General features: G+C 40.6%; 1 protein-coding gene and 1 long non-coding RNA gene across 2 annotated transcripts; both read right to left on the minus strand.

The window, feature by feature from the left end:
* Positions 1 to 23: 23 nt before the first annotated feature.
* LOC148154916 (uncharacterized) lies at positions 24 to 18,396 on the minus strand. Its single transcript, XM_088013640.1, has 5 exons — positions 18,314 to 18,396; positions 2,182 to 2,289; positions 2,060 to 2,094; positions 1,415 to 1,438; positions 24 to 675 (listed from the first exon to the last, which is right to left on the minus strand). Exons 1-5 carry the CDS (start codon positions 18,363 to 18,365, stop codon positions 559 to 561), a joined length of 336 nt encoding a protein of 111 aa, XP_087869766.1. The 5' UTR covers positions 18,366 to 18,396; the 3' UTR covers positions 24 to 558.
* Positions 2,506 to 10,075, minus strand: LOC148154917 (uncharacterized). Its single transcript, XR_015765577.1, has 2 exons — positions 3,003 to 10,075; positions 2,506 to 2,897 (listed from the first exon to the last, which is right to left on the minus strand). It is a non-coding gene; the product is annotated as an uncharacterized LOC148154917 (long non-coding RNA).
* Positions 18,397 to 19,572: the final 1,176 nt, after the last annotated feature.

Genomic DNA, 19,572 nt, shown 5'->3' on the forward strand with positions numbered 1-19,572 from the left:
TACTCTTAAAAAAATAGAATAGAAATGGTAAGTCCAGTTTATTTTCATAACACCAACACCTCAGAAGACATAAGAACAAACAGACCCCATTTATATAGAAAGACAAATAGAATCAGATCAGTTCGACCATTTACTAAGATTTAAAATCAAAAACAAACATTTCATTTGGGTCCAAGTTAGAATGTGATGCACTCATCTTCTGTTTATTATGCTAATGTGGCCAAAATGTTTTCTGTCTGGAGGATTTACCCGTCCTGGTGTCATAATTACCCTGAATTTAAACAGTCATTTCAGCATCATGGCTGAACAACGACCCCATATCAATAACTGGTAACCAGCAGATGCTAACTGGTATCGTTGGTCTCCTCTGCTAACAGAAATCCCCTCTGGACGGATCAGAACTGATCAGACATTAGCAACGACTTTAAGTCCAAACTCAAACGTCCCACTAAGGTTTGGTTCAAACTGGTTCCCCAATGCGGCTCCTCGTGCGTGTGAAATCATTTCTATACAATAAAACTGAGTGTAGTGGCAGCATCGTCATGGAAACGATGGTTGTTAGTGGAAAAGAGCCGCCAGAGACAGCAGCAGGAAGGTGATCAGCAGCGATCGGTCGGTTATTGATCTGCAGCTGCTGCTGTCGCTCTCAGAGATGAGCTGTCTGATGTCGACCATCTGGAAGAGAAAAAACAGGTGTGACATCATCATCATCATCATCATCATCATCATCGTAAAAGTAATGAGACAAGCAGCAGCGCCTGATCCCATTCATTATGGAGCTGAAACAGTCTCAATATTTACTCATGAACACATTTATTTGTGATACAAAAATATATCTTGATTCACCAAATGCTTCTGGTCTGACTTCGCTGTATGGAGCTAAACTGGAGCCAATTTCAAAATATTTGAAATTAAGAACAAATAAAAAATAAAACTACACAAAATAGATTTGAAATTGGAAAAAAAGTTTTGAAACTAAAAATTTCAAACAAAAATGATTGAAACTGAACATCCTTTTTTGAAATTGAAAGTTTTGAAACTATTTTTAAAAAACTGATTAAAAAGGTTTTGAAGCGAAAAAAGATTTTAAACTGAAAGAAAATAAAAAAAAAATCAAATTTTCTGTTTAAATGTTTTGTTTTTATCTTTTAAACAAACTTTATCAACACCAATTTAGCTCCATATAAATTAATTTCTGTGTGAATTTGAGACTTCCCACTTGGCTCAATTCACAAATTTCTTCTGTTGCTTAAGTGTTAAATTGTTCCTTTATTAATGTTAATCATGCTAGCAAGCTACTGATTTATAAATATTTAAAATTTATGAATATCAAGAAATCTAAATATTCAGTTTAAACCAAACATGACTGGAAGCAATGGGAGCTGCATATTTATTATGAATTGATTGTCTTTACCGGAGTGGTCGATTCTGGAGAGATCTGAAAGAGAAAGAAAATATGTTTTTACAAATGAACCACTTGGACAAAACCAAAACACTTTCCAGTCAAAATAAATGAGATATTTTCATTTTGCACACACTCTGCTGTGTGATTTCTCCCTCTGCTCAGATCTTGCTGTAAAAACTCTGGTGGTTTTTCTGGTATATAACAATATATTTTGAATTATTTTAAACACTGCAGCCAGTAGGTGTCACTGTTGTTCCCTCATTGGGAACTCTTAATCTGTAAACATTTTTTCAATTTGAACATTTTTAAAACACATCTACTTCTTGTCATCAAACAAACTTTACAGAAACATTATGTGCATAAATCTGAAATGTTTTCTATTGCCTGAATAAAAACTGAGTAAAAACGGAAGAATAAAAATCCTAACTCCAGTTTTGACTTGATTTAGATATTTCTGATAAGTTATTTAACAAATAAATAATTCTTAAATAAACTTTGTTTAGACTTTAATTTGTAAAAGATTTCCTTTGACTGTCTGTGTAGATACAGTATCTACAGATACAGCATCATCCAGTATTTATACATTTATTATATTATAATAAATGTATGAATTATATAAAATCGACAAATGAGAGCAGCAGAGCCGTTACTCACCTCGTCTGAGTTGATGTAGTTGTTGTTATTGGTCACTAGAAAGACAGAAAACCCAGATTCTTCTGTCAGTCAAATAAATATGAATAAAACTGAAGCTGCGTGTGCCGGAGCGCTGCCGTTACCATAGTAATACTCAAAGGTGGCGTTGTAGTCGTAGTCGAAGTCAGTCGTTGATTCAGTGTAACTGGGTTGGGTCGTCTGTTCCTCTTCATTGTCACTGCTTACATTTCCTGTCAGGAAAAGGAATAAATTAGTTCAAACCTCAGAGTTAAAATATCCACATTTTTAAATAACATTTTCTGTTGATGATGTCCTAAAACCATAAGTTATGATGGTGCAAAATTTTAATAAAACAAAGAGGATTTCTTTTGTTCTAATAGATGGTGGACAATTTCTTAAATATTTATGTAGCCCGGGAAATACTTAGCCTCACAGGACACAATAACTGGGGTTCTTAGTGTGCAGTATATTTAATCAGTGGGAACAGACTGAACAAAGCTGTCTTGTTCCTTACTGTTGTTCAAAAATCAGAACATAGATGTACCTAAACATTTGGTAAATATTCATGAAATGTGGCAGATCTCAAAAGAACATACAATATGTCAAAGAAAAGAAATAGAAATACGGCAGTGGCCTCTGGCTGCACAAACAAAATACAGAGAGCTGCATTACACCACACTGATTTAGAGCGCATGGAGTTGTGATATGACTTATTTTATCAACACTTACATTCGACAGTAATGTCTCAGTTCACTCTTAATACTGGAGAACACCGATGATCGGACATCTTATTTTCACGTGCAGTAAATGGCCGCCCTGCACCGCACAGACAGGCTCCCTGAACCATCCGTTTCAGAAATACACCATCTTACTAAAATACTGACTGCTTAGCACATGAATGAGAACATACAAACATATTTCAACAAGTGATGTATACATTTACCGATTTTCTGCTGGAACTATGACCTGCAGATAAATCACATACGGTTCCCGTCCAAGTTCATCACGTAGCATAGCAACACCGGAAGAGAACAAAATGCATTTCCTGCCCCGTTTTGGGAAACAGTAATCACTTTGAAACACTGCTCTCTGGTGGACAAAATGTGCAGCACCTGAGACCAACTACCTGAACATGTTTAAATGTGAAAAACATACACATAGGAAATAAAATTACATAACTGAAACAAAATCACTTAATAGCATTGCTACTGTAACAATAAAAGAAAACCAACACTTTGAAACAGTGCAATTATTTAACCAAAATTTACCACCCGGCTACATCCTCCCCTGCAACTAGTCAACGACCCCGGTGACTACTAAACCTCAACTAAACGAAAAGCTTCCTGCAACACTTTTTCAAACAGTGCTGTACCAAGACTTGTTAAAACCTGAGACACCACATCTGTGCTAACTGCTACAGCGTTGCAGGCTGATTTGGGCAAGTGAAATGGGTTTGAGTGTGACCCGGCTGTACTTCGCTTGCTTTTCCTAATCGCAGGAATGGGCGTTGAACCTTTGTTACACTCCACATCATTACTTAAATTGGTCTCTGACCTGATGCAGTCGGCACCAGGGAAGTTAGTGAATCCAGAATCAGGAATAGTCACCAAGTCTGAGCCTCTAGCAGTCACGTCAGGAAAACTTGGATCAGGCCCATCTGGCACCATACCATCTGCATGTGCTGTTAACATTGGAAGATTGTCCCTCTCAGACATATTCAATTCCTCTACAACAATAAAATCTGGTTCAGATGCCACCGACTCTTCCTTCTCCACTGGCTGATCATTGATCTGAATAGCTGTCTCAGTCCTGAGTGTTGGAACTTGGGCTGAACAGGGTCGTAATTCTGACCTATGAACCTTCTTTGTAGGCCCTCCTTCCAACGGTTCAACAGTGTGTGTGGTGTCTTTAATCTCCACTACCTTGTAAATAGTGGGACCCCAAGCATCCTGGATTTTGCGCCTCCCCAAAGATCTGTGGCGAAGAAACACCAATTGCCCAATGTTGACTGGGGGACAATAGACCTTTTTGTTTTGAAAAGAAATCCGTTCTGCTGCTTTTTGCTCAGAGTACTCCCTTGCTCGTTTGTGGGCCTCTTTGAGTCTGTCTTGATGAATAGAGAGCCAGTTCTGACTGTTTTCTGACACACACTCTCGGCCCAACAGTGCATCAACTGGAAGGCGGGGCTCAACACCAAACAAAAGATAATAGGGAGAATACCCAGTTGTTGAATGAGGGGTGACATTATAAGCATAGACAAGCTCAGGTAGATATTCCGGCCACCTTCTCTTCTTTTCAGGTGGAAGCGTCCTCAGTAAATCATGGAGTGTCCTATTATATCTTTCACACTGAGCATTTCCTTGCGGTCGGTACGGAGTTGTCCTGCTCTTTTTTACACCATACAACTTGCAAAGTTCTGCTATGACCTCACTTTCAAAATTCCTCCCTTGATCTGAATGGAGTCTTTCTGGCACTCCATACTTCATGAACCATTCTCTAAGCAAAACCTTAGCTGTGGTGTCAGCTTTCTGGTCTTTAGTAGGAAAGGCTTGTGTGAACTTTGTGAACACATCGGTCACAATCAACACATTTTCTCGCCCATCTGATGCTGGCTCAAGGACTGTAAAGTCCACAGCAACGACCTCTAACGGTCTGGATGCTAGAAAAGCTTGGACTGGGGCATGAATCTTGGGTTGTGGCATCTTAGACAAGACACATCTTTCACAGTTTTTAACCCAGTTCTCCACATCTTCATATAAACCTACCCAAAAACACCTCCCTCTGAGCAGGTTCACAGTGCGCTCAATCCCTTGGTGTCCCATTTTGTTATGGACACTCTCCAGTACCTGGTCTTTGAGACAAACGGGTAAAAGTAACTGCCAGATTGACCCAGAGGGTGCTTCTGGGACAACCCTGTACAACAAACCTTCCTTCTCCTGAATAAGGCTCCACTGTTTTAGGAGTCGTTTCACCAGGCTAGATAGAGTTGACCTTTCCTTGGGGCTAGGTTTCCTTCCACGATCCCAAAAAGCTCTGAAACCTGTGATAGTGGGGTCATTGCTCTGAAATGCTAATAATTCCTCCTTAGTGTAGGCTGGGAGCGTAGGAGTGTTACCTTGCCCTTCCACTGCTTCTGCACCTGACTCTACTGCCCGTATCTGTCTTACTTCATAGCATTCAAGCCCTTTAACCACCAGATCTGGCTCCAGAGCAGTCCCTCGTCTTATTAGGTTACAGACAGCAATACATCCATCCAAATCTGAATCCGGATCCGTTTCAGGCTCCCCTGCAAACTCCTGCCGTGAGAGAGCATCTGCAGCGGCATTACTGCTCCCAGGTCGATACTTTACTTCAAAATCGAAGACTGACAACTGTGCGACCCATCTCTGCTCTATTGCACCCAACTTAGCAGTTTTAAGATGGCAAAGCGGATTGTTGTCAGTAAGCACAACAAACTTTGAACCAAGTAAATATCCCCTGAATTTCTCAGCAACAGCCCACTTTAAAGCTAGCAGTTCTAGCTTCATGCTGCTGTAATTACGGTCATTCCTTTCAGCCTGGCGTAACCGGCGACTTGCATAGGCGATGACCCGTTTAGCATCATCCTGTTGCTGATATAAAACAGCCCCTAGACCATGCTGACTGGCATCTGTTTCCAGTATAAAAGGCTGTGTGAAATCAGCGAAACCCAGAATAGGAGCAGAAGTAAGTTTTTCCTTTAACCTCTCAAAAGCTGAGCTACACTCCTGAGTCCACATCGCTTTGTAATGGTGGCCTGCCCACCCAGTTTTCTTTGCTTTTAAACATTTGTTCACCAAGTCATGTAGTGGCCCTGCAGTCTGTGAGAAACCTTGGATAAACCTCCGGTAATAACTACAGAACCCTAGGAATGACTGGAGTTCCTTGACTGTGGATGGGACCTTCCAGTCTTTAACAGCTGACACCTTGGATGGATCTGTCCCAACTCCTTTAGCTGACACTTGATGCCCCAGGAACTTCACGGTGTCTTGAAGGAAGGCACACTTTTCGAGTTTCACCTTAAGGCCTGTCTCAGCTAATCGTCTCAATACAGTTTCAAGCCTCTCAAGATGTTCCTCAAATGTTTCAGAAAAAACTAAAATATCATCAAGATACACCAGTAATATCTGAAAGGTGAGATCACTCATTGTAGCCTGCATAAGTCGCTGAAATGTTGCTGGCCCATTGCACACACCAAATGGCATCCTTACATACTCGTATAGACCAAACGGGGTGGTGAATGCCGTTTTAGGTCTATCGCGTTCGTGCATGGCCACCTGGTGATACCCACTTGCCAAATCTATTGTGGAGAAGAATTTGGCCCCTCTCAGTGCATCAAAGCTTTCATCTATTCTTGGGAGCGGGAAAGCATCGCGCCTGGTTTTGGAGTTGAGCTTCCTGTAGTCGACACATAACCTCAGACTACCATCAACTTTTCTAACTAACACAATTGGGGAAGCGTATGGACTGGAGCTCTCCTTGATAACTCCTTTCCTTAACAACTTGCCAATGTGTTCCCTCACTTCATTATATTGTGTGGGGGGAATCCGTCGGTAAGGCTGGGTCACAGGTGTGTCATCTGTGAGGTGTATTTCATGTTGTACTTTGTCTGTGTAACCTAAGTCTTCATCTTCTGCTGCAAACACAAATGAGTATTTCCCCAACAGCAGAGCTAGCTGTGCTTCTTGTTCTGGAGTTCCACTAACCTTTAACTTATCGAGGATAGACTGGACATCTGTTGGTGGTTCGAGTTGTCTGCTAATGCTGACTTCATCTGTATCTGCTGAGATTCTCTGAAACTGAACTTTACACAACTGATCACTGTTTACAGAGTCAGCTTCAGTCAAAAGTCCAAGTCTAGTCCTAGGTTTCAACCAGATGTCCTCATCAGACAAATTCATGACCTGGACAGGAAAAACATGCCTCTCAGATGTCACCAACGTTGGCACCACTACCAAACCACCAGGTAAAGGGGAATGGCCAGGCTCCAGTAGCATTAACGGACCTTTTTCACTGATAGTTCTAAGTCCCTTTGCTGTAACAGTAGCTACAGATGAGGCTGGCACATGAACTGCCTCTTTCCCAGCAATCCTGACAAATGAGGGCCTGTCTGATAACCTCACTGTCTGCACTCGATGAAAAGCCTCCCTCCAGTTACAGTCAAGTTTCCCATGCATTGTGGCTTCAAATTTGCCCTGCACTAGTTCCTGGCACTTTTTTATCACATTCATTCCAAGGAGACAAGGCACAGAGGATGACTGTGCTGAATCTTTAACTACAAGAAATCCTCTTTCCGGAATAGTCAGACCCATAGCCTCGACTTCAAGCTCGACATAACCTATGTAAGGTATTTCTAGTCCATTAGCGGCTGTGATTTTTAACCATTCAAAAGTAGGATGAATGATGCTGTCTTTTGCTGACCAGTGCTTGTTGAAAAAACCCTCTGAAATGGTACTTACTTGACTGCCAGTGTCAAGAAGACATGAAACTTCCACACCCTGTAGCTTTATTACAACCGTCTTACATTCGCCAACTGCCCTCTCTAAAACTTTATCTCTGTCCAAGGCTTCTGTTGGTGAGCCAGTTGTTTCCCCCCGAATTGTTTGGCTCCTGACAACCGAGGGTTCTAGTTTCCCTGTCCCCCAGGGGAAGCAGCACCCATAGAAACAACTTTGCTTTGTGGACATTTCCTGGCAATATGTCCAACCCCTTGACATTTAAAACAGATAGGCTGACCATCATGTGTAAATGTAGGCTGTGGTTTAACTCTCTGTTTGGGTTCTGGTGAAGTCAGCTTAGTACGTTGACACAGTTCACTCACAGCAGTTGATAGGGCAGTCAATGCTTTCCCTAACTCAGCTAATTGCTCCCCCTGGTGAGAAACAGCCCGCTGCACTTCATCTAAAGCTGAAGGGGGGTCATGGTGTGTTGTTTTAGTCAGAGAACACTGGGTTTCGAATGCCCCTGACTGAACCATATTGTTCCTTACTCCTTTAGCAGAATGGGATCGGTTATCCTCCATTTCCCAGAGGAGGGCCTCATTTCTCACATCTAGTAAGCTAGAGTCTGGTCTCTCTCTCACCATTTTTCTTAGTTCACGTCTCAGAGGGACATGCCTTAAACCTTCAACAAATTGATCCCTGAGAACTGTTTTCTCATCAGGTACAGCATTTGTGGACTGTTTCACTACAGAACTCAGTATCTGGGACAGTGCATGGGAGTAGTCACGGAGGTCTTCTCCATCTGCCTGTTTACGATTGTAAAACGACTGCAAAAGTTGTGCAACACTGCGTCTTTCTCCAAAAGCATTTCGCAGAAAAGAGAAAATATCACTAGGCTCCACTGATCCACCCCCCATACACAACCTGACTTCCTCTAGTGCTGGTCCCCGTAACAATGACAGTATGAAATCACACTGTTCCTCAGTTGTCTGTTCTCTGGTCCTTATGACCCTCTCAACCTCTTCAATAAATTCTTCAACAGATCTCCCATCCTTCTCCCACTCCCCACAAAAGAATTGGACCTGGCGTTCACGTGGGACATAAATGTATGAACGAGTGGGGGCCCGACTAGTGTTGTCTCTTTGAGCCCTAGTTTCATCACTCAGCCGGACAAGATCATCTCGCAACCTAGTGAGTTCTTGAAGTTGAGTTTGTATCTCATCAGCCGGAACCCTGTTTGGCCCTGCTGCTTCTAATGTACTCTGATTGGATGAATCACTACCGCTGAGACTGTCTTCAGCACTTGGGACGGTTGACATGATGTAACCAATATGTTTGATTCAGTCCAGAAGTTAGTCCAACAGAAGATTCAACGAAATTTTGAAAAAAACAAGGATACTTTGGGAAAGTCTGTGGTTCGAAACACCCTTAAATCCGGGTGGCCAGGCTTCAGTGGGGGATCCAGATGAGTTTCGTTCCAAAGCAGCACCAGTCACGCTGTGAAATCAGCACCTCCACACGTCCTCTCCGTGTGATGGCTGATCGCCGTAGTCTTCACCACTGCCGTATTTCTTAGTTGATGGTACACAAAATGCCACTGTGTAGTAGTAGGTTACAAAAAAAATATATATTTTTTTTTTTCTTTTTTTTTTTTTAGTGTGCACACCCCACTCCTGGTACCAAAATTGTGTAGCCCGGGAAATACTTAGCCTCACAGGACACAATAACTGGGGTTCTTAGTGTGCAGTATATTTAATCAGTGGGAACAGACTGAACAAAGCTGTCTTGTTCCTTACTGTTGTTCAAAAATCAGAACATAGATGTACCTAAACATTTGGTAAATATTCATGAAATGTGGCAGATCTCAAAAGAACATACAATATGTCAAAGAAAAGAAATAGAAATACGGCAGTGGCCTCTGGCTGCACAAACAAAATACAGAGAGCTGCATTACACCACACTGATTTAGAGCGCATGGAGTTGTGATATGACTTATTTTATCAACACTTACATTCGACAGTAATGTCTCAGTTCACTCTTAATACTGGAGAACACCGATGATCGGACATCTTATTTTCACGTGCAGTAAATGGCCGCCCTGCACCGCACAGACAGGCTCCCTGAACCATCCGTTTCAGAAATACACCATCTTACTAAAATACTGACTGCTTAGCACATGAATGAGAACATACAAACATATTTCAACAAGTGATGTATACATTTACCGATTTTCTGCTGGAACTATGACCTGCAGATAAATCACATACGGTTCCCGTCCAAGTTCATCACGTAGCATAGCAACACCGGAAGAGAACAAAATGCATTTCCTGCCCCGTTTTGGGAAACAGTAATCACTTTGAAACACTGCTCTCTGGTGGACAAAATGTGCAGCACCTGAGACCAACTACCTGAACATGTTTAAATGTGAAAAACATACACATAGGAAATAAAATTACATAACTGAAACAAAATCACTTAATAGCATTGCTACTGTAACAATAAAAGAAAACCAACACTTTGAAACAGTGCAATTATTTAACCAAAATTTACCACCCGGCTACATCTAGGCAATTATTTAGAAAATATTTTTTCTAGCAACTAAAAAGAGAACTTTCTTTCTAAAAAGAATCTTATTCTATTATCCAAGTTAAATAGAAAAATGTATTTGGTCTGAGTTTATCCCAGTACTTAATATAAAATTAAAATGTAAAGAAATTACCGTTATTAGAAGAAAAATACTTTATATAACATACTATAAAATACTATTTATAATCAAACTTTTCGTTTAAGATTAAAGTTGTAATTTAATTTGTCTTGCTAAAAATAAAATGCCAATGGCAGGACCGAGTTTGTATGTTGCAGTCAAGGGCCACTGACATTGTCCCAACGGCCACAAATGGCCCCGGAGCCACACTTTGAACACCCCTAACTGCGTTTCGTCTTTAAGCTCAGGGAACCTCACGGATGAGGAGCAATAAAAGAAAATATATGAATAACATGGTGAATATATGACTGAAAAATGAACTCCAGCATTTTCTTCGTTAAGACAAACTAAACCAAAATACTGCCGTTAATTTTTTATTGTGTTTAAACTTACAAACTTATGATTTCTCCAAATTGATTATCGATTATCTCCAAATTCTATGTAAATGGAAATAAACGTGAAAAAAAAATTAATCGGGTTGCATTCAGAGAAATATTTTTTGAAAAACTCCTGTTATCCGTTTTTACCCATCAACATTTGCAGTGACACGAAATGACTGGAAAGAAATCCACAAATATCAGAGACATTGTTGCAATAAAACCCAGAAGTTTCTGCTGGTTCCGTGGGACGGATTTTCTCCATTGCATCTTGTTTTTTTATTATTATTTGTTTTATGGATGCACATCATATTTCCCAGCCTGCTGAGCTGAGTTTGTTCCCAGCGGTCGGAACATGTGTTGGTTGGCCGCAAGCCAGAGCCAACAGCCGTCCATCAGAGCGCAGAACCGGGTCGGAACCGACCCGCATGGCCGGTGCTGAATGAGACCGAGGGGCTTCTTCAGCTGACACGCCTCCTGGTGGAAGGTCGGGTCTTTGTTTGGTTAAAACATATTTTTAAAGCAACATTTTGCATTCTGGGGAAGGTGTGAAAACTTAGCAACCACGTAGCAGCTAGCTTAGGTTATGCTAGCTTATGCTAACTGCTAGCTTAAGCTAACAGCTTAAACCAGCTTCACACCTTCCCCAGACTGCATAAATGTTACATTAAAAGCATTTTTACGTAAAGGGATTTTACAGTAAATGCCTTGAAGCTAGCTTAAGCTACTTTATGATTCTTAAAATAAAGTTTGTTCACAGTTTAGAATTTCTTGTCAAATTTTCATCACACATTAGCTTAAGCTAGCTGGTTGCATAAGTATCCACACATGCAGATAAACACTTTGATTCAATCTCAGAATTCATATTTCTTATATTTTAATGCATTAAAAAAATGCAGTTTTTAAAAAAGGTTTCTGAATTTTTTTGGCTCGATTGAACAAATCTGTTCTTGGTTATAAAAACATTATTTATGTCGCTTCCTTTCAAACTGCTGCTATATTTAGCCAAGTTTGAAAAATTAATAAAAACTCATCTGGTTCTAGCAAAGTCGCCTTTTCAGTGATAAACGTGGCTGTTCTGATGATCAAAGCTGTTATAAAAAGATTAATATTTTGTGTTGTATTTAACATTTTCCTTAAAAGACTTTTTGTTTTCCATAATTTTGACTGACAGGCTCAAAAACATCCAATCATAATTGTTTTTTCTCATCAATTTTAAAACAATTAATGGTGACATTTTCAGTTGTATTTAACTTTAATTTGGTTTAATTAACATTCAAAAACGTTTTGAAATCAGGGAACATTTCTGCAGTCGAAGCGATCAGCAGGCGGCAGAGAAGTTAAGGCGACTGGTTGCTGAGCATTATGAACATTTGCCGATTCTTACTGTTATTTTTAATAACTAGTTTCAGCTTCAGGTCCATCACATTGTGAACATGTTGATTTTTTTCTTACTTGCCGTCCTTGTTTGTCATTTCGTCACCTACTTCCTGCTGTCAGGCAGGTTCTATTTAACTCATTTCTTGACCCAATGAATCGGCTGCTGAAAACAAACTGCTGGTCGGCACCAGAAACTCGTTCATCAGGTCACTTGTGATTTAAACAGGTGATTAATTACCTTTACACGTTCAGCCAGGTTTGTTTCGGATATTTTTCTACTCTGTTGTGTTAACTCAGGTTTATCTGATGTAAAAATGTCTTTAATCTGAAACATTTCAGTGTGACAAAAAGCTAAATTCTCCTGTATTCGTTAAATAAAGGATATTTACTGCCAAACGTTTTTTCTGTTTTATAATTTGAAAGGCTTTCAGGTTAAGGAGTTTTAAAACCTGCTGTTGTTTTAAGATGCCATCAGGTAACCTGATCTTCTAATGAAACCTCAGCAGAGCTGTCAGATCTGTTAGCAACACAGTTTATGAGCTAATTCAGCGGTTAAACACTGCAGGTCTGTTCCAGCAGCAGAGTTTATATGGGCACCAGCATGTCCTCGCCTGGGGCGGCTAGAAAAGCTGTTATGTTATCAAAACAAGCTTTACTCAGAAATGTCAGAGATTCAAACTTCTCATTCAGCAGCAAATTGGTCTGAACAATAATTTACAGGAAAGGAGAAGAAAAAACAAAAAGATCTGAACAAATTAAGAGGAAAAATAAATAACTGGAGTCCGACCCAGATCTCTGGGCAGGACGAAAATGATCCAAACAGCAAATACCTGGTGACAGACAAACAGGGGCCTGAAAGCCAGGAGGATCTGACAGTAACTGAAGCAAAATCAACAGGCTTGCAATGCTGGTAGGGCGATTACTAGCATGAAAACCAGTTTGATCACCAGACTGTGCTGCAGCTGATCTGGGAGCTAAAGTGAGGAGCTGAGGAGGAACAAATAATGAACACAGACGTTATGATAGAGAAATAAAATCTCATTTCCAGAACAAGCCTCCAATCCAGGAATCTAAAGACTCAAAGTGAAAGTAACAGATTCTCTTACGCAACACAAAACAGAAAAAACCTGGAAGGGATTTAAACGTCTATCCCTCTGCAGATCAGAGTATTCTGAAAGCAGATTCATTAGGATCCAGTTTGGGTCGGGTGAATGGCCGACGGTTGGACTCAGACGTTCCTGTTTCTGGGAAAACCTCATTTATTCCAGACTTGGTGAACTTCAGCAGCCCTCTGTCCTGAAGCTGCTGCTGAAACAGAGATGTGTCAGGGCTTGTTGGTCCGAGCCGCAGGCGGACTGATAAACGCCGTGTCAGCAGTTTATCCCCCTCAGGCTTAACGGACCGGGCCACTCAGACCCCGTTCTGGGCCTGACATCACAGGAACCGGTCCAGAGCAGCAAAATGAGACATTAAGTCCAGGAAGTAACCAGGGAAACCTGGATTTGAGGAAAATGCGAAATCCTGGGATGGTTCACACAAAGTCTCTATCAGGAATGAAGAACTCAGATTCAATCAGCAAATACTTTAAATCGTTTCTGAGAAAAACAAGGAAGCTTCACAACGCCGTCAGTCTCTTTATTCAGCCATTCTGCTGTTCAGCTCTGGAGTTTTTCCATCTGTCCTCTCATGACCTTTAACCTTTGGCCTGCTAACTGTAGAGTCTGAGATGGAGCTGTTGGGTTTCTGGTCGTTTCTGACGCTGGGATCAGCTGGGAAGAACGTCAGATGGTTTCTAGATGACCAGAGGTGGACACTGATCTGCTAACGCGCTCAGAGAGGCGCTAACACGTAGTTCCAACAAGTCAGAACAGGAAGTGATCGGCGCCATCTTGGTAGGCAAGCGCAGCGCAGAGCGAAGCTGAGCGATGGCTTCCAGGCCAACAATAAGGAAATATATGAACCAATGTGCATTAGAAATATTCACAAACAAAATGGCTGCTCTCGGGATTGACCCGTATGAGAGGGAGAAGGAAAATATGTCAGACCATGTGACCAACTTCCTCTGATCTGATGCTAACAGTACTCGGTGAAGAACGAGTTCACCATGAGGAACTTCACCTGAAATCTTTGGTCGGATACATTCAGCGTTTCAAAGACGTACAAACTCTTCGTGTGACTAAAGAGGTTGTCATAGCAACGCCATAGCAACGGCCTACCAAAGGTTAGCAAAACTCAGCAGCTACAAAACTGAAACCGTGAAAGTTTTGTTCCCGAGGTCCTGAAGCGCTAACCGTTCAGGAAGTGCAATATCAACTCTGACCCTGTAGAGGGCGACGTACGCCGTAACAAATGTCTCACTGACACATGGTGGATTTCATCATAGTTTAATTTGGTACTTTAGCGTTAGCTTCTGCTAATTACTGTTCCTTCCCATGTCGCTGCTTGCAGCAAACCGACTCTTGTTTCCATAGCAACGCTTGCTGATGGTTTTTGCTCTTAATTCAAGAGGAAACATGAGCAGCTGAGTTTTTCACACAGCGCTTCTACATTTTGGTTTATTTTTTTTAACTGATGCAAAACCTGCGGTTCAAACTGTGACCCAAACCAGCAGGAATCGAACGTCAGTCTGTTTGGACCAATAACCAGTTGAATGACAGGCCTCCAGTGAAACCGTGGGAATATTGTCTCAGGTGTTTTTTACTGACCCAGAGGACAAAGTAAATTAGAAGTCTGTGTCTGAAACATGGCGGCTGGTTGAGGGTTCTGAGAAGTCTTTCGTTTTCTCCCCGTTTGAAGCGGATGTGATGGTTGGGGCATTTTATTCAGCCTGTGGTGAGTGAGATGTTTCTGAGAGGGTTTGGTTTTAATGTGTCTCAGACAGATTCAAACATGAAAACAGAAACATGTCTGCACTGCCGACGGTTCCACCTCGGTGTCCGCTGCCTCTTTGTTGGCGCTGATCCTGCGGATCGCTCTGAATCAATGAACATGATCGCTCATGTTTCAGGGTTTCATCTCCCGGTTTGTTGGTGGTTTGGAGAGAAAAGTGAAGGTTTCACAACTAAACAAAGAAAGTCTGACTGAAGGCCACAGAAAGAGAGATCTCATATTTCCTCCATTAATCACTCCATTATCTGAAAACATTAAATTACAGAAGACATCTAGATTAGAAATTCTATGCCTGGAGGAAGATGGGCTAACAGCGCAAAAGCTAAGCATTGCTAAAGACATTTCACTTTATTAAATACGCTTATCTTCAATGTTTAACATGGAAATATTTATATCTGGACAGAATGTAAATCTATATGTGGAGATTAAAGGTAAGAAAACCTGAATAAAGGTGAGCAAGCTGCTTCTGTTTATCCATTTTTCATTCTTAGTTTTAGAAATATTTCTCTGCTTTAATGTGAGACATTTAGCAGAAAAACGTCGTTTATATCTGCAGATTATTTTTGCTACAACCAATAAAACAATAAAAAAAGAGGCTAAGAGTTTGAAGCTCAGCTAAAACTGATGTTCTCTGGATTGATTTGCATTCTGAGTTTAACTTTTAGATATTTTTATTTAATGACACCTTGAGCTGCATATTCACACATTTTAGCAGTAAAACTGACATTCTTGTTTCCTCTGCTGTAAAAATAATAAAATCTGGAATTCAATTCTTTCAGATTCTTGAAACAGGATCTTTTAAAGGAAACGCATCGATCTCAGCTTTCAGTCCTTTAGAGCCAAATAATCCCAGTTGGTTGGATTTCTGCTGTCTGGACCATTTAGTTAAAACATGGTTTGTAGAATAATTGTCACAATTAATGATTTTTAAATGGTTTTTGTTTCATTTATGTCGTAAATGAAATAATAAATGTATTAATCATTTAGTGTGGACTTCAGAAGGCCTGTAAATGAACTTCCTGTTGCCTTTTCTTCTTCTGGTCGACCAAACACGAACGGCTGCACAACGTCTGATTCAACCAGACATCAGCCTAAAAACCCAAACAGTTTCTGTTACCACAGAAACTCCAGCAAACTCCAGAACCAGAGATTTCCTAACTGAAGCTGGTTTTACAAAAAACACGATAAAGCAGAAGCAGAAAGAAGAAGTCTGGGTTGGTCACAGTCCGACTGCGGTCAGGGAGTCAGTTTTCTCGGCTGAAGGAGGTTTAAACCTGGAAGCTGCAGCTCCTCTGGATTCCTTTTTTGGCTCATATCAAGCAACTCCTCCACATCACTGACGACCTTCTCACAGTAAATCATGAGCCATCACCCATTTCTTCACTGCCAGTTTGTTTCTAGGTTCACTTGTTCGGTGGTTTCACACAGATTCCCACAATCAGCGATGACTCTTGCTCTGATGGGCTTTCACGGCTCTTCATGAAAACTTGTTCTGCAAGTTGAAGTCATTTAGTGTGTTTGGAAGCCAAACCCTGCAGAGATGTCTGCAGCTTCTCAGGAGCACAGAATGACTTCAAAAAGTTCATTTATTTCAGTCTTTTAATTCAAAATGTGAAACTAAAACAGATTTCATCAGAGATGGATTAACCAGCGGTTTGAGTTACACTTTGGAGAAAATGTGTATATAGGAGAACTGTATTAATGTTTGGAGGTAAATTAAAGGTGCAGTAAAAACCAGAGCTACCGGTATGCTAACCTGCTAATGCGCTAATGGCAGAGATAATTTTTAATTTGGTGTTTTAGCATTAGCTCTTGATAATACAATGTTGTTATATCACTTTAGCATTAGCATGGCTAATGTTTATGATTAGCGCTTTAGGGTTAGCGCAGCTAGCTTTTTAGCTGGCGCCACTACGCTACGTTACTTACCTGTCAGTAGTTTGGAAAAGTTTCTTCTGGCTAAAATGTATTTTGTGATATTTTTTATTAATTTATGTTAAAGTTTTTTTATTTTAGCTTTTAAGTTACTATGTACCTTTAGTTGTTTTTTTTTTTGCTGAATCTTTTGATCAGTTACTCAGTACTTATTTAGATTAAATGACTCAATACTTTTCTACTTTTACTTGAGATATTGTATTCATATTTATGTCTTGTTCTCTCCTGTTTGGGAATATTTCCTGTTTTAATAAAGTTATTAGGGGGGAAGAGCAGAAGTGAGGAGAGGAAATGGAATTTATGCATGAACAGACTTCAACCCCTTCAAAATAAGAGCATGAATATAATCATCTAACTACAAGAAGATTTCTTAATAGTTGATCTAAACTTCAACACAGATGTTGAACTTTATTCAACTGAATTTTTACAAAACTGTCATGTAAATGTAAACACTTAAGAATTTATCTGAAGAATGAATTTAAGAGAAGCAAAATGCGCTAAATGTTTTCAAAGTTAGCAAAGCGCTAAGCTAAGAGTTAGCTCTGCTATTAGCGCGTTGTTTCCTGAATTGTTCCGAGGATTTAACCGGGTCAGAACCATCTGAGCTGAGTGGTCTGGGGGAAATTTGAGAAAATTTCTCAAAGTCAAACTGGAGTCAGAATGCTAACTGGGAAGCTGCTGTGACCCGGTTCGACTCTGGGTGCTGGTTCTGATGGACGTCCAAACTGAACCGGGTTCATCTCTGCTTTCACCAGGTGACTTTTATCGGCAGTGGAGAAAATTTTCTGTTTTTTGTGAATTTCTGTATGAATTTTGAGTCACTTCTTTTAAATTATTTTTAGTTTCAGTGTAATTTTAACCTCCAGGCGTTTCCTTCCAGACCATCTGATTACATAAACCTCTTTAATCCTGTAGCTCGATTCTCGCTGCAGCTCAGAGATTTTAGTGTAAACTCAGGTAATCCCAGCGTTTCTTTCCTTCATCAGCAGGATTAACGTTTCAAACTAAAGTCTGTGTGACGGCCGGCCTGCAGCGTTCAGGTCTCTACAGGTACGAGAGCCTGTCACACAGCACAGAGCTCCGATTCCCTCCGCTCACTCCACAGACTGAAAACAAACGTTTTCTTTTTCATTTTACTCACAAAAACCTGTTTAAACAAGAACAGAAATAAGATTTCCTCGCAGCAAAGCAGCAGAATGTCCCTTTAATTTCACTTTGACTAAAACCTGATTTATCTTCAAAAACACTGAGGCTGAAAATCTTTCTGGGGTGTAAATACTTTACTAAATACTTTATCAAATACTTTACTAAATACTTTACTAAATACTTTATCAAATACTTTACTAAATACTTTACTAAATACTTTATCAAATACTTTACTAAATACTTTGGTGCTAAAACTGTTTCCTCTTTGAGGCTCAGATGAGAAAGCTGCCAGGGAAACAGAATAAAAACAGTTTCCTGGACTGACTGGGGTCAGTTAGGAGGTCAGAGGTCAAACGTCACTCACCATAGCAGCAAAACAGGACCAGGGCGATCGAGAGAGAGAGAGGGACGTTCATCCTGGACGAGGCGCTGGAGCCGACTGAGACTCTGAGGGAGGGGGGCGAGAAGAGGGGGAGGGGGCGTGGCCTCAGAGAGAGAGAGCTGGATCAGAACCGGATCAGAACCAGAATAAAACTCCTTTGGGACAGGAGCAGACAGAACCATGATGACATCACAGAACACGATGATGACATCACAGGAAGTGGAGGAGCTGTCTGGAGAACAGGGACAGCATTCAAACTTCCCGTAGAAATGTTCTGATGGGATCCGAACCCACAACCTTTTTCTCACAGCGTTAGCATTAGCATTAGCAGCAGTGGTGGGGCGGGGAATCAGGCAGATCAGATGAGACCCACTTTTTCCTTCCAGCTGTTTTAACTCAAAGTTAAAAGAAAAACGAGAAGATCCAACTGGAGGAGCTGTTCGGTTTTACAGTGTTAAAGCCGTAATCTGTCACCACATCAGTTACAGCAGAGAACATTTTACACACACACACACCCCCCCCCCCACACACACACACACACACACACACACACACACACACAAGCAGACGTTTGGAGGACCGATGGTATCTACCAACCAAATCGCACCACGGACCATAAATGTTTATTTTGAAACTGTTTTCTTAGTACGCTAAATGTTAAACGTCAAACTAAATATTTATCTCTGAACTAAATATTTAGTTAGCAAACTAGTTACTTTGCAAGCTAAATATGTTGTTAACAAGTTAAATATTTAGCTTCCTGACTAAATACATGCCTCTGAGGAAATATTTCATTATAAAGATAAATATTAAGTTTGAAGCCAAATATTTAGCTTTCTTTCTAAATATTTGACCAGCAGGGTAACCATTTAGTTTTTAGCCTAGATGCTTAGTTTACAAACTATTAGAGGTTAAAATGTCTTGGTAACTTAACTGCCAACTGGTTTACATCATTTAGCTCAGATGTAAATCAGTTGGAAAGCTAAAAGCTTTATAAAGTAAATTAACGTTTTGTTTCATCTGAATCCTCTTCCTGCTCCACTGCTGCTCATAGTGAAGCAGAACCAACAGATAACAGGAAAGGATTGCACCATTCTGGGTTCTGGTTCTGTTCAGCTCGGCTCCCAGTCAGCCCTCCCCAGTTAAACAGATTTATAACTCCATTGTTCCCAGTGATGCTTCCAGAGAAGAATCGGGGTTTCCTGATGGATTGTTGGCCTGCAGACATTTTTCCTGCTGAG

Source organism: Poecilia mexicana, unplaced genomic scaffold (genome assembly GCF_051168715.1).
Source record: "Poecilia mexicana isolate PSO_F unplaced genomic scaffold, ASM5116871v1 scaffold_16, whole genome shotgun sequence".
Taxonomy (NCBI): Eukaryota; Metazoa; Chordata; class Actinopteri; order Cyprinodontiformes; family Poeciliidae; genus Poecilia; species Poecilia mexicana.